General features: G+C 52.1%; 1 protein-coding gene across 1 annotated transcript; it reads right to left on the reverse strand.

The window, feature by feature from the left end:
- Window positions 1-3,186: 3,186 nt before the first annotated feature.
- Window positions 3,187-14,844, reverse strand: OAF (out at first homolog). The gene is made up of 4 exons (XM_042800663.1): window positions 14,561-14,844; window positions 6,095-6,229; window positions 5,355-5,535; window positions 3,187-4,838 (listed from the first exon to the last, which is right to left on the reverse strand). The coding sequence occupies exons 1-4, from the start codon at window positions 14,795-14,797 to the stop codon at window positions 4,564-4,566; spliced, it is 828 nt and encodes a 275-aa protein (XP_042656597.1). The 5' UTR covers window positions 14,798-14,844; the 3' UTR covers window positions 3,187-4,563.
- Window positions 14,845-15,821: the final 977 nt, after the last annotated feature.

Here is a 15,821-nt window from a genome sequence, read left to right on the forward strand (position 1 = left end):
ACATTTGCAGGACAGGGTGCAAGGGGAGATTTCTGTGGATTGTATTTAGCACTGCTCCAGGAAGCAGAAAGGTGACATGGGGTGGTTTGCACAGGCAGCTTATTTCAAGCTGCTGGAGGAGCTGGACTCCTGCCACCGATCCCCAGCCTGTGGCAGAACCCCAGCCATTCAGGCTATGATCCCCGGGACATTCCTGGGCAGCTGCTGGTCTGTTTTCTAGTGTTTTCGGCATGACCCCGACATCTGGGTTTTCCCCATCTTGAAGACTGACGTGTTTCGGTGTCTTCACTGCGTCAAACATAGATTTGCTGGTGGCTTCCAGCCAGCTTGAAGCGCCTCTGGGGCAGAAGAGAAAGACCCGGGAAAGGCTGGGGACCCTGAGAGCCCTCCTTCCCCCTACATCAGAGCATCTTTTGTCCACCGGTTGGAGTTTCACTTGGCACCGATCTCTCCTCTCTGCTTCCTGGTGCTATTCCCTTGCTCCGGAGCCGAGCAGCCTGTGGGAGGCAGGTCCTCCCCGGTGGCACCTCCACCCAGCCGGACAGGGATCCCGGGCATCCTCCGGCCGGGGGTGCCGGCCCGGCCACGGGCGGGGCCGCAGTGCCCTCTCCTGGCCCGGCCCGCGCCGCCGCCGGTCCCGCTCTGCGGCTGCTGCGATCCGCTTTTCCCGACTATTATTTCGGGGTCAGCGGAACAGCAGGGGAAAAAATTAGTATCTAGACGCTTTTCTCCCCAAACAGCTTCACCTGGGTACCCTTGGTGTCAGTGATGTGACATGCAGGCAGGAGAGAATACGCCTGCCTCTGCTACCCAGAGAGAGAAAAAACAGGGGAGGAATCACAGCATCGTCACTCCTTCTGCTGTGGAAATAAGACCACTTTCTCCAGGCAAAGGCAAGTTTGCTTTAACTCTGTCCTGAGATGATCAGTCCTAGATACCAGCAGATACACTGCTCTTTTTTTTTTTTTTTTTTTTTTTTTTTCCCATGGCCATCAAGGAATGATCCATCTGCTCTCATACTCACCATATGCATGTGTTCCTTCACTCCTGATGCCAATGTTTATTCCCCTCTTGGAGGAAGATAAGGTCTGCAGATAGTACTTGATTTACGAAGTATGGCCTTTGGACAGGCCCTGAGAGCACGAATCATAGAATGGTCTGTGTTGGAGTGGACCTTAGAGATCACCTAGTTCCAACCCCCCTCGCATGGTCAGGGTTACCTTCCACTAGATCAGGTTGCACAAAGCCTCATCCAACCTAGCCTGCAGAAATACATTACAAAAAACCCCACTGCTTTTTTTTTTTTTTTTTTTTTTTCCTAGCAGCAAGGATTTATACCAGTGCTCCTGGCCAACTGCACCGTCTCTCTGTGCCAGGAAGTTCTCCTGTCTCCACCTGCAGCAGCTGCTTTCTGAGGGTGTTATTTAAGTGCATCAAGAAGAAGGATTTTTCCTTGGAAAGGCAAACGCGCTGCAGTACAGTTCTCTTCGAGCAAGGCTGGGGAGACAGCGGGATCTTGCAGGGAGCAAGATGCGCAGCTGTAACTGCGCCCATGGACCACCTGCATCCCTCCACCCCGGCGCACCCGGAGGAGGCTGTGCCCCGCACACCTCGCAGAGCCGAGGCGTGCTCCGCCAGCACCCACTTGTGGAGACCGGGAAAGCTGCACCGCAAGCGGTGCCCGCCGGGCTCCCCAGCCCCGGGCCTGGGCTGTGCTGCGGCTCTGCTGGAGCCCCCCGCCATCCCCGAGCCCCTCAGCACTTCTAACCAACCTCTCAGACCCCTTGGAGGCCCTGGTAGCCTGCGGGCAGGCAGGTGGCATTATCCCGGGGAGGCACCATCTCCCTCCCACTCTTGGAGGGCACAGCAGGTTGCAGCACACCTGAGGGACGTGCCCTGGTTGCTCCCCTTCCCTCAAAGCCCAGCTCCACTGGGGCACACACAAATCCAGGAATGACTGTTGAGTTGAGCCCAGCATATACTGACCAATTTAGAGTTCATGTCTGTCACCCATCTGCTACTCCCAGAGTTCCCAAGACACAGCACTGGCCCTCCTGCACGCAGCAGCTCAAAACCCCCCTCTGACCTCTGCTCCTGAACACTGGCTCCTGTGTCATCTCACAGAGCTGAGGTGATGGTTTGGTACTGCTGTGCACCATGCTGCTTTGACAAAGTGGCCTGGGAATACCACAAGAACCAGGGAAAGTCCAAGGTGTCTCCAGGCACACCAGACCCTACTGGCTACGAAATCAGCAGGTTCAAGCTCGCTGGGATATGACCCAATGCTCCCAGAGCAAGCTCCTGTCCCCTCCCAGCAGCCCTGTACTGGAAGTAACAGTGGAAATAGGCTACACAGGGCTGCCAGCAGCAAGGCACGCAAACACCCTGCAATCCACTCCTGCTCTGTTCAGAGCCCACCTTGGCCCACAGCTGGATTTAACACCAGCAAGCAGGTACTAAGTCACACAGTGTCCTGCTGCGGCAAGTGCCGAAGGAGCAGAGAACACACCCCTGTAAATGCTGACCACTGAAGTGAAAAAGAAGCAATTTCACCTTCCCCAGAAATAACAGTAAGTGGGCAAGTTGCCCCACAGGCTCAAGCAGAGAAGGGCTGAGGTTGTAGAAGTCCTTGGCCCATCTCTGCATTCACCACACTAGGGGGAATCAGCACTCCACATTTCTCCAGCTGCCACTGAGCTAAGAGCTCTGAGCTGGTGCAAAACTCTGCCGCCCTTGCCTTCCCTTGGCTAAAGCTGCAGAGGAGTAGATGAAGAATACCTTATTGAAGCTGTGGGACAGAGACGAGCCTCCAGCCAGCTGCACATCTGCATATTCCCTTGTGGGACTCCAGAGTCATTCAGAGAAAAGAGCAGGCACCAGCCTGCTAACCCCAGGACCTGCTTCCACTGCTGCTCTTTCACTTCACCGAAGCTTGGGCTTGAACCTTCCACAGTTGCTTGAGACGAGTCAAAGGGTAAACATTATGCTTGAGATGCAGGACCACATGGATACTCACTGTGGTCATGTGGAACAGCGAGAGGTTTCCCCCTCCCGTCCCATCCATGGGCCTTCAATGTCCTTAGTGCGGGCGTGAGACTTACCCATAAGGGAGCAACTCCTAATCAAGAACCCAAACAATTGGATCACACACAGATTATTATGCACGGAGAATCTTTTAGGCCAGGGTTGCTTTAAAAAAAAATCAGTTTATTTTACCTTACAAATGATAAATAATTTGTTTTTAAAAAAAAATCATTTCAAGTGTATTTTACTTCATGTTGCAGTATTAAAATACCTTTCCCTTCTCCCCCCTTAAGTGATCAATACAAAAATAATTGTGACCAAATTTTTTTTTTTTGTCAAAAATTCCTGTGTTTCATGCAAAAAGGCACATTGTGAAGGCTTTTCACCAGGAGGTACAGGGGTTCACAATGACCCCAACAGCCAGCCTCCCTCCCCTCCCTGCTTGTTCTAACGTGAGAGGAAGAGGAGACATGAAACAGGCAGCACTCCTGCAGTGCTTCTTCTCTGATGCCCTCCAGGTATATACCAGGGCCAAGGTCAGCTTCAGTGTTGTCCCTGTTTTACATGTAGGGGAAGCCAAGGCACAGCAAAGCAGTAAAGTTATCTAAGAGCTCCTTGTGAATAGCTGGCAGAGTAGGACATAAAACTGGACGTAGATATAGAATGTTGTCCTTCAAAAGAACAGTGTGAACCCACCTGGGATCATCCTCCCCCCTTGCAACCACAGTGTTATGACAGTAGTCACAAGTCTCTAGATGTTTCTTTCTTAGCGGGAACATCACAGGACCAACACAAAAAGTTGGGCCTATCACTAGTCTAAACCGGGATTAATTAGAGCCCTAATTACCAGCCCTTTAGGGGCAAAAGTCATTGCTGGGATACAAGTCCCCCATTATATCTTTTAGCCACAGGAAGGATATAACAGCCAGTCAGACACTAGAAAAAGCTATGGCCAGGCTCTTGCTTTGGGTAGGCTTCGTACCTTCCTTGTTCAGAGTATGTGGTCCCATAAATCAGCTGTTTTCCCACTGGGAAGTGCTGTTGTATCACCAGGAGGTGGTGAAGTCAGTGAAGGGTCTTCTTCAGTGGCAGAGATGTTTGACAACCCAGGTCATCAAGACCATTTCCCTCCCTGCCCTGACCACTCATCAGGATGCTTGAGGCTGATAACTGATCAGAGCTGCCCCTTTTCACACCTGCTAGCTCCAGAGCAGGGCAAAACACACCCCTCCCAGTGCTTCACCCCAGAAACCTGCATCTCCTGCTTCTTCCAGGAAGCTGGATCTCCTGGCAGCTGTTAGGAGAGCATCAACATGCAGTGAGCTGAGCCCGCTTATCACAGTATGAGACAGCATCAGGTGGAGAGGAAGTCACAGGGGGGCCAGAAGGAAAGGCACACACACAGAGCTCTCCTGGTACAAGGCACCGCTGTGAACCATATTCCTTCTCTGGAACATCCAGCTCCAGGAGGCCTTTCACATCATAAATGGTGGCAGGAGGCAGATGAGCTGCCCCTTGAAATGGTCTGGCCCGACTCTGCTAGGTCTCTTCGTCCCAAAGACACAGCTGCTTCTGTGGCACATAGTAATCGAAGGTATAGCCCTTCTGGCAGCTGCGGATGCCACATTTGTAAGAAGAAACCTTGCCACCAGCATCACGACTCTTGCAGTACTTCAGCATGCATGGGTACCACTCGATGCTCAGTGAGTAGCTGCAAATGCAAGGTTTCCAGCGGTCTGCACACAGCTTGCAACGCTGCAGGTCAGGGAGATCAGACGTCTGTGGCAGGACCTCGAACATGGAGCCATCCACCCCTGTGGAAGAAAGCACAGACACATTGCTCAGGGCGCTGCCAAAAGGCAAGGTCAAAGGAGAGAGCCACCAAAGCAAGCATTGCTCTCTCTGCACTATCTCCAGGACAGTCAAGGAGAATGAGGTTACGTGGAGTGCATTTCCAGGGGCTGTTTGGACATGAGTCTGAATAGAAACCATGGGAGAAGAGAGGGCCCTGGGGAAAGCAAGCCGAAAGATACACTAAGTGTGTAAAGAACATATTTCTTTTGGGTGGTGGACCAGGAGAAAGGTTACCTTGAAAATACCTGCGTAATTACGTTCACTAGGAGAGCACCACTAAAAGAAGACAGACATGCTAACAAATACACTAGTGCAATGTGATGTGCAAGCAAGCGATACACATGCCTTATCCACCACAAAGACAGTGCAAGAGACGCCAAAATGATCTGTGCTGATCACGAGATACCTGGCAGGAGATATCACAGTAGAGTGCCAACTTGCTGACAGCAGTTCCAACAAAACCAAAGGAAACTTACCTTTCTCCAGCCAAAATTTGACATCATCTTCTCGGGTGTAAATTGCTTCTTTGGCCTCTGCACAGACATTGTGGATGTGAGAGCTCAGCTGGGCCCCCTTGCTGAAGTTGACAGCTACATCCATGCTGAGATGCTCCAGGCCCCGCACCTCCTCAGCCTGCCGCACTGTCCTGGGATTTTTCTGCAGAGGATGAAGTAACAAAAACTTGAATCTTGGTTGCAACAAATTATTCCCTATAGCACGTGATGATTTCATGCCAACATAAGATGTACAACTGGATGTTCCTCTGTAAATGCACCTGCATCCTATCTGGATGCAAGACACTTAAAAACTTCTTGTTGATGCTAAAACTGGTGAGAGTTTATCACTGCTCTGTCTGTGATCATTTCTCAATGCTTTGTCATGATGAATGGTCCCAAATCAGTACTTACTTCATTGGGAAATGTGGGGCAGGGATTTTCATGGTGGATGCTCTAACCATCCACCTACCATTTGATACAGACTAGGCTGAACTAAATCACGCCTCATTCTAGTATATCAGTAGAACAGCATCAGTACTACTGACACACTTATTTTAATACCAAGTCCCTCAAGCAGGAGGGGTGGTCAAAGGTGGGTCTAATAACTGAACAATCAGGCAGCTGCCTGGGAAGGGTATCTAGGCAGGACAGTTCTAAGAAACCCTGGGTGGACTGGAGGATGCAGCCGGCACTGAAGCCAGGTGCACGGTGCCCCTTACCTGCCGCAGCTTTGCCATTGACTCGCTGGGGATGATCTCGTTGCGGTGAAGCCGCGTGACAAAGCAGAGCGCTTGGAACTGGCTCTGGCCCCTCTCCAGCTCCCCTAGGATTAAGGCACGGAAGATCTTCACCTCCTGACAAAAAGATAAATAGAGTGAGAATCACAGATCTTTGGCATCAGTGGGGTGAACTGAGAAGTCTGGGTCAAAGAGAAAGTCTCCAGCCAAAAGAACAAAGTCAAAGGTCTCATACTTCTGCTACCTGAGCACAGGGGTGTAGTCCCAGGTTCAATCCCACCCAAAAGCCTGCAGCATAATAACTGGTGTCTGTAAAGAAGTAAGGGTTTTCACAATCCCACTGTGGCAAGGACAAATTGCTGCCAGGTCACATTCTATATCCATAGCTTCCTCAAACAACAGCTGGAGGTTTCTGTACCAAGAAGGGAGGCAAATCTCCAAGGAGTCTTGTTTCATTTTGTTAAACAAATATCACATAGCCATTATCTCCATGCATTACTTAGGGCAAGCAGTCCCAAATTTCCTCTGCTGCCTTCCCTCAACTTGCTACTGAGCAACTGGTATCCTGGAGAACAAATTACTTCTGCACCCAATGGCATGTGGAACAGAAATGAAAGTCAAATTGTTAAAGCCAAAAGGAACCTGTTATGATCAGCTGCAGCTGACCTTTTCTGTCTGGGTCAATAATTTTGGCATTTTATATATAGAGCTTCAACATGGATTGTAGCCCATCTCCAAAACCAGCTTGGTGACCAGTGATAGTTACCCTCACATAGACTCTAAGAATATCTTGTTCAATAGCAAAACCTCCCTATATCCTGTTCTGGCAGAAGTCGACTTGGATTTCTATGCAGGTATCAATTCATCTGGCTTCTGGCTTCAGGGGCACTTGTACACTCTGTGGGAATCCACCATCCCCTGCCTTGGTGTTAGACCATGGTACTGCAAGGGCTAAGCAGATGGATCGGAATGGTGCCTCCTCCTCAGCATGAAGAGCAATTATTGCCTTTTGGCACCCACCAGCAGCCATTGCTCTTAACAACATCCTCCACAGAGAACTGGACAGATATGAGTGCCTAGGGACCAGTAAGCAGGAGCTATGCCAAGCTGCTACGATCATCCCTCTCCTCCTAAACTATTCTTGTTGTATGGCTCAGAAGCATGGCTTCTTCCAAACCTCTTTCTGCACTGAGAAGAAGGGAGCCTTTCTCTTTTCTACAAGCTCTAAGCAGTGTCTGCACTGAGTTTTTCTGCAGACTAGCTTATACAGCTCACTATTTATTCCCTGCCTTCCCTTCCATGTCCAGAAAATGAAAGGGTATACAATTCAGTGCACATCTGGACAGCTGAAAGAACAGCTGCAATCTGAGATGCGTTTCCCTCCCCAGGACAGGAGAAAGGATTTTGCTGGTTGCATTTGTTGACTGAAAACTTGCCACAAGAACAGGACATGAAGGAGGTTTGGGAAGAAAGAGATACCAAAAATCTTGTGAAATTACTATAGAATCATTATTTTTTGACAGCTTTAGTGGGGAGAATTCCCACTGAGACATTAGCACCATGGGACTGACCCACGTTCCCATCTACATTTAGTCCAGCTGCCTTCCAGCTGAGCTCTTCTGCTGTAAGGTTCTATACTGGGAAGGCCCAAGGGTGAGTATACTAAAACTAATATCTGACGCTGGCATATTCTTCAGCTACAGATTTAATTTTAATTCACTTTGAACAATCAGCATTCAGTCTGGAAAAAGCAAACAGTGATAGTTATGTATTGCACTCGGGATGAAAACCTCTACAGATGGGAGATTAAAAACAGTGCAGTACTTCCCAGGTTGGAGGCAATTTTTGTAAAATGAGAACATGCTGAGTAACTGATTAGTCCTTCTGATCTGCCTATTTAAGAATTAGCCTTCAGACACCCAGATCTCTTTCTTCCTCACAGCTGATCTGTACAAGAGATTCACAGCTCTCACTGCTCCTATCAAACCATGCAGAGCTCCTGACTGATCCCACACAGCTCCAGGTCCCTTGTTCTGCTTCCCAAGTCCAGAGCTCCTGCAGAGTCCAGGCAGAGATGAGCTCCCTCCCAAGTGGGCGCAGGTCCCAAGGTGACAGTATACAAAGGGTTCCTGGATTCAGTGATGAATTTGGACAAAGGTTTTCAGTATTTAAGTGTTTCTGAGTTCCAAGCACACAGGAGAAGGACCAAATTTGTGTCACAACAATACACCAACGGAGCAAATGAACAGCTCTCAGGCACTGAGACAAGCACCTACTTGCCCCTCCAACCTAAGGCAGACACCAGGAACAAGCTAGGAGTGCACAGGGTCACCAGCCACTGCTGTACTGCCCTCAAAGCACCTTAATGTACTGCCTCCAGCTCCAGCCTTGCTCCCATCACTCCAGCGAGCAAGTGACCCAGGGCTGCTGCTCAGCTAATCTAAATATTTATCTGCCTCTCTCTGTGTGCTTCCCGATTTATAGGTCAACAAGTCTATGTAACCTCTGGTAAAGACCCCTGCAAAAACCATAATTGAAAGAGCTCACTGGTAGAGGATGGAAGGAGGGAAAGAAAGAGAAAGACAGGGAAAGGTGGTCTTATAGTGGGGAGGTACAGCTGCAGGAGGAAAGAACAAGGGGGAAGAGAGTAAGGATCAATGGGGTAGTGTCCCACTGCATGACCCATCCTTTCCTCCACCCCCAGATTCTCCTTTCTCAGAAAGGCATGGCATGGCTGGTCTCCCTCATGCCTCCCTGCTCCTGCCCTCAGGCACACACCCAGCCAGCCCTTTGCTCCCCACCTGCCTGATGCAGCCCCTTGCAGCTGAATCAGAGAGGCTCTGTGCTTGGCTGCTTGGACAGGTACATTAAACTGCAAAGCCAAATCTGTATCCGAGTCAGCGGTTCCACCAGCCCCACTGATGCCGCTGCCTGTAAGAGTGACTGCCCTGAGCTGCCACCCTGCAGGCCTGCAACACCCACCCCATGCCCGGTTTGGGTCCCCCAGAGAGGGATCATTTCTTCTGCTCCTCCCTGCGTCCCCAGGGCTTCTGGCCAATGTCCCTCTCCCAGCTCTGTCTCACTCCGTGGTGTCTGAAGGAAGCAACTCTGGCATGAAGAGGGCTCTGGTGCTGTCTGAACTCCAGGTGCCAGGGATTGCCATCACATTTGTTGATATGGAGGGAGATGCACTGGGAAAGACAGGAATGGTCCGGGTCTGCCAGCACTAAAATAGCCAGTGATCCAACCAACAGTTTTAATCAAGCTATTTTGTTGAAGAAACTGGCTCTTATAATGTGCAATTGTTCTGAAGAGAGAATCCCACCTTTACCTAGCTCCGACCAAACCCAAAGCAACTCTTGCGATGGATTTCAGAGCAAGGCTAAAACTGTGCTGCACACTGGCCCATTTTCTGGGAGACACATACCCTGCAGTGACCACCCTCTCTTGAGCAAGAGGTCAGTCTCTTCTTTTCCCCAGCCTTGCTTCACACCTCTGTTTCAAAGCCGTGCTTGGCTTTCCGTAGCTTCCCAGCTCTCCTGCCCTGGCTATGCAACCTCAGCTGGAACAAGAACTGAATCCTGTCACATCAGAAATATGTCATACTTCTCACATGGGAAGAGGCACCGAAGCTTCTCCTACTCAGAAAGTGCCTTTCCCTCCCCAGCCACCTTGCCTCTTTCCCACCAGCAGCAGCAGTGTGAATCAGTGCCAAGGTGGGTACCCAGCCAAGGCAACAAACAGCACCTTTAATTCTGGGTTTCTGCAAAATTTCCCAGCAGTGAACAAGTCCGAGCAGAACATTGCCTTTGCAACGTGGGGACTCTCCAGATGAACTCATCACGGGGGCATTGAGAATCCTTGGCCCTGACCCGTGCTCGTGTGGCGCGTACAGTTACAGCTATTGTTTAGGTTTGGACAACAAATGCTTGGTGTAACGGAGAACAACCAGTTCTGCAGCCATGCTCTAACCATGGCACTGGAGGGAACCGCAGCCTTGGCTTTCACTGCGAGGGGGAGAACAGCTCCTCCTTCCTAAAGGCTGAAAGGAAATCATTGCACCGTGCTCCCAACAGCCCAGGTTGCCTGCATCTAAGAGAAGGACTTCCAGTGAAGACTAGACTGCAAGGAGGACCAGGGAAATCATCAAACTTCTTCCCTCCTCACACTGTCCTTAGCCAGCTCCTCCAGGGACTGTCACTGGGGTGTGAGAACAATTCAACCCCCATTTCTAGGGTTTATCCAGTAGAGACGTACAAGCCTGTGTGGTCTAGATCCGAGCCCAGCGTCTCAACTTCCCATTAAGTGGAACACACTAGTTCCCAAGGAAATAAATTATTTCAATGCCTTCCTCCCCACAACCCGTTCAGCTTTCCTGCCAAATTTCTCTCCCTCAAGGACATCAACGCCGCTGTGGGACCTGGTTTTGCCTCTGCTGTCACACGTCTGCTCAGAGTGGGGGTACATGCAAAGGGGACGCGCTGCTCGGGGCACTGGGTAACACCGGCACTCCTGGGCCCAACTCCTAACCCTGTCAGCAGCCTTTGCTGTGGTCAAGGCCCTGCCTGCACTGCCCCGGGGCAACAGCTACAGCTGGCCAGAAAGTCATCATGCTTATACAACACAGAGAATCTGGTATTGCATGCACACGGGGGGTCCAGCCAGCTGAGTTACCCTGACTGGGTGGGGATTATGGTTTTTAGCCCCTCTTACTGGAGATGGCTAGAATGAAGACATTTTGGTCCACTGCTTCTTATACTCAGGTATCCATAAAAGTGAATTAAGGGTGTGCTGGGAGAGGTGGGGAGAAAGGCACATTTTCAGGAACAATAACGTTTGACCCTGATTCTTACAAGCACTGAGCAGCCGGAAATCCCCACAGCGCTCAGAAAATCATCTTTTAGTTACACAACCTCATGTTCAGCATCCACAAACCGAGCAATGCCTAAAAGTAACAGTCAGAGGCCACTTTTGAAACTGGATCCTACCTGACAAGTGATTTCCCCAAAGCAGTGGAGTGAGCAAAGGGCAGCTCTGGCTGCAGGGCAGGAGTTGAGCCCTCCAGCCCCATGCCCAGCTTGGCAGCCACCACGCTGACCTCGCGTGCGGTACAGCTGCCATCTACCCACACTGGAGTGATCAGATCAAGAGAGGGCATTTTCAGGTACCTCACTACAGCTCGTGGTAACAATGACCACCTTGCTTTAACAAGCCATCCCTTCCTGCCTTCCCGGAGAGCACTGAATCACCCTCCTTTATATTTTTGGTCTGGCTACAGAGAAGAAACTGCTTTCCAAATCACAGATACAATCTTTGGATGCTTTCCTGAATCACCTGGTCATTTAGCACCTAACATGATGGACCCCTGGCATAAGGAAATTCTCAGACCACCCCCCCAGAATATCATGTAACACCAGCTTTATTAACAAGGAAACTGAATGGACTGGCAGTGCAAGAGTTAAAATACCACTACCCATGCTTTCTCCCTTGTGTTTCCAACACAACTTTTCCAGCAATCAAAAGGAAAGAGAAACTTTTATATATCTTTGTGCTGACCTTGGAATAAAACCACCCACTTGGTTCTCAGGCCACTGTTTAACAACTGGCAAGATCATGCTATTCAAATTAGACACAACATTTAGGGTAGCTGACCCCCCTCACTCTTTTTTTGCAATATATTTTATGCCTGACAGTACTACACAGAAAAAGAAGAAGTGTTTTCATCATGCTATTTCAAACTGCAAGAAAATAGCCTTCACTACTGCACTGCCCCAAAAACATCAGCTCCCAGTTTGGACTCTCACAGACCAGTCTGTGCGGCACTATAGAATGAGAAAAAAAAACTGGTGTGCTCTGAGAATAAGACTCCTTCAGGTTCAGCTCTGGAGGGGGCATAACAGTGGAAGAAAAATTAAAGACCCAACCACTGATGAAGTCCCACCCAGTTTCCATCAGTGTCAGAGCATAGAAATTAACTGTGATCTCATACCTCCTTTCTTCTCCAGCCCCTGGTCTAACAGCAGCACTTTGTCAGCAAAGAGAAAAAAAAAAAAAAAAAAAGCAAAAAAAAAAGCAAAAAAAAGCAAAAAAAAAACCCAAAAACAAAAAAACTGCCTTTGGACTAACCCCCTGCAGTTTAAGCCAGAGAAGTGGAAAAATCATTTGTGCAAAACCCCAGCATCCTGGCCACAGCATGACCACACAACCTAGTTAGGGAAAGCCAGATCAACAACCCCAGCTGCTTTTACCAGGACCAAGAGCCTGAAGATCTTCCCTCTGGAGAGAAGTTGTGCAATGTTAGAAAGATGAGCACCAGACCAGAACAGGGAAATGCCTGTGTGCAGCCAGAACAGGTCAGAAGGGGAAACCGGGCCAGACAGCTGCCTGCTCACATCCATTACTCACTGCACCACAGATTTGTCTCCCCAGTCCTTTATGTTTTTCTGGACTTTTTCAGCTATTTTCTAGCAAAGCTCTGAAACAGCGAGAGCCAGTACCCAATGGTTCTAAAACTGAAGATGAGGAATGGATTTCTGCAAGTCCGATGTTTGCAAACCCTTCCAGGGACAAGCTCCTTTGTATTTCCAGCAAGAGCTGCGGGAATGTATAGAGCGAAAGATTTAACATACAGAAGTCAAGATACCCTCTGAGAACCTGTGCCCAGAAGCAGCTCAACTATAATAAGGATGAGAGCAAGAAGAGCTAACATACACTGTTGGGTCTGTAGATGAGATCTGAGAGCAAACGCCCCTCAAGAAGAGCTGAAGCAAGTGAAAAATGATGATCAACAGTGCAGGAGATCAAAAGTCCCAAGTCACATCCCAAGTTCTCAAAGAGCCTCCCTAGAGGATCTGTAATGTAACTTCCCTTAGCCAGGGCTATGCTATGGTATGCAAGTTTACAACCTACAGGCTTAAGAGCCCTTCCTCCCTCCCTTAACTTCTCTGGTGTGCCATGTCTTCTTGCAATTTTTTAAATTTTTTTTTTAAACAGGAGTCATGAGACTGCCACCCTGCATGTGTGTTGCAGTACATAAAGCATGCCAGCACTTCCAAAGTCACCATGGCTTCTGCTAGCATTTCAGGAAGAGGTGGGCTTGAGCCTGCACCCTCCAGATGGAGAAGGGCCATCTGAGAGTCTTGCAAGGAAAGTGGGACCAAAGAACATAGCTGAAAAGGGAAGAGGCACCAGAACAATCGCTGGCAAAAGGCTCCAAGGTTCACAACAGGTTGGGACACAACACCTTCCTATCTCATGGATTTGAGCTTCCTCCTGCTGCAAACCAAAGTCCACCTGAGCAAACAGTCTAGTGGAGGGTTGGAACAAGATAACACGGCCGTGCCACCCAGACAGTTGTGCCACCCACATGGGAGCAAACAGTTTATCCCTGTGCAGTAGAAAGTTTGCTGCATCCAGCCAGGCTTGGCATGCTCCAATGAATGCCACGCTTGGCCCAGAAGCCACCATCTCCTGCTTAGAAGCGTGGGATCATGGGCTTCAGCTCAGCAATTATCCCTTCCCTGCAGAGAGGCGACCTCTCGCACATGGGGCTGGGAGGAGAGGCTCTGCTTACAGGAGGGCTGTTGTCTGTCCCACAGACGACTGTCCGTCAAACACTTCCCCCACCACAGACTCACACATGTGCTCCCAAAGACAGTAGGAGCCCACCGAAGGAACTAACTGCACCATACACTCATCGTGGAGAGAGATGTCTCAGAGATACAGCAGAACACGATCACCCCCATCCAGGAGTGAGGAAGCTGAGCTCTTCCCATCGCAGAGACTCTCCTGCCCTGGCCCTGCTCTGTGCTCAGCTGCTGCTGAGCCTGCCCTGCAAAACCACGCTACTCACCGCTCAGCGAGGAGAAACAGAGCTGTTGGGGTCAGCTGGGGGTTGAAAAGCTTTGCCACCCATCCCACTAGCATCTTTTGCAACTATTTTCACCACAGAGGCAGGAGGTTACGGGCGTAACGCCCCTCGGGACAGCAGCCTGGAGGGATACGTGCGAGAACTGCTCTGCACAGAGTGGCAAGACCCCAACAGCGCTTGAGGGCGGGTGGTCTTTTCCCTAGACGTGCCAGAGGACCCTCCGCTCCTCAGAAAGAGATCTGGCTCCTGGATGCTCGGCCAGCGTCTCCTCAGGCTCCGAGTCGGTCCCTGGTCCCGAAGGGCCTGGCGCTCCGATACCAGCAGCACTCGCCCCACAGAAAACACGCGCCGAGAGCCGCGACCCGGCTGCCCTCGCCGAGCCCCTCCGCTGACCCGCGAGGCGCCAGCGTCCCCACGCTGCCGCCCCCGGTCTCCCCCCGACCCGCCAAACGGGCGAGGCCGCCGCCGCCGCCCTCCGCGGGGCCCAGGGGGTCCCCGCGCACCCGTCCTGCCGGGGCGGGGGGGGGGGGCAGCTGCGCATCCCCGCGGGCGGGCGGGCCGCGGTGCCGGGGCCGTACCTGTCTGAAGTCGGCGGTGAGGGTGACGAGGGCGCCGTCGGCCGTGCGCAGCTCCAGGCTGACGCAGTCGGAGCCGCTGTCGGCCTGCAGGCTCTCCTCCGTCACCTGCCCGCCGGGCAGCCGCACCCGCACCCGCAGCTCGGCCCTCGCCGCGGGGCCCGGCGCGCCGGGCAGCGGGGCCAGCGCCAGCCACAGCAGCGCGGGCAGCGCCGGCAGCCGGCGCCGCGGGCCGCGCATCCCCCCGGAGCCGGGGCCGGGGCCGGCCGCCGCGGGCTCAGGGCAGAGCCGCCATGGGGCGGGGGGGCGGCGGCGGCGGGCAGGCGCGGAGCGGCGGCGTGGGAAGGCGGCCCGCCGCGCCCCGGGCCCCGGCCCCGCTGGGCTGGCTCGGCGCGCCGCCCGCTCGCCCTTTTCATTCGAGCCCTCGGCGGGCTCTTCCCTCGCCCCCCCCGCCCGTCACTTCCTTCCCCGGGCCCAGGGACCGGCCCCGCCGAGGCAGCGCGCCGCCCCGCCGTTAAAGGGCCAGCGCCGGCCCGCGGCCGCTCCCGCGGCGCGGCGGCGGGGGCTCTGTCCCGAGCAGCGGCCCAGCGCGCTGCCGCGGGGGGGGTGGAGGGAGACGGCGCCTCCCGCCCGCCCCGGGGCTCCCCCCCCCCCCCCCCGCCTCGGGTGCCGCGGGGCTTTTTTCCTAACTGTCTGCAGGCCGCAGCTGGGGAGGGGAAGGGAGGGCAGCGTTCACCACGAAGCCCAGCTCTCCTGCCTGCACAAGTACAGCCCGAGTCCTCCGAGCGTGTGGGTGTTGTGAATCAAGCGACATTTACATGATTGCTCGGGATCTCGGAGCACTGTTGCGGCTCTGCTGCGAGGCACGCTGGATGTATTCCTGCCCTTGAGGACGTAATGCGGGCCACTTCGGATTTTCTTTCACGGGCATCTGGACCTGGGTCACTTCAGACTCCGCAGTTCGCCGTCAAAAGGCTCCCGATCTGCCCTTCACCCACCCGGTTCTGCAATCACTTCCAGATGGGCAGATGCTCATGAAGGGCCCCTTTGATTTCAAAAGGTCTCTCTGAAAACACAAAGGTCACTCCGGCAGCAGGATCAGAGCCTCACAGAAAGAGCTTTGCAAGGAGAAGCACAGAAATAAATAGAAACAAACATTTAAATCCACGCTTCCAGGCAAAGAGATCCCCCTTGTCCAAGTAATGCTTTTTGCAGGACCTCAGACATGTTTTTAACCCTAAATTTTCACAGCCTCCCTCAAACA

Source organism: Tyto alba, unplaced genomic scaffold (assembly GCF_018691265.1).
Source record: "Tyto alba isolate M040663 unplaced genomic scaffold, T.alba_DEE_v4.0 Super-Scaffold_32, whole genome shotgun sequence".
Classification (NCBI taxonomy): Eukaryota; Metazoa; Chordata; class Aves; order Strigiformes; family Tytonidae; genus Tyto; species Tyto alba.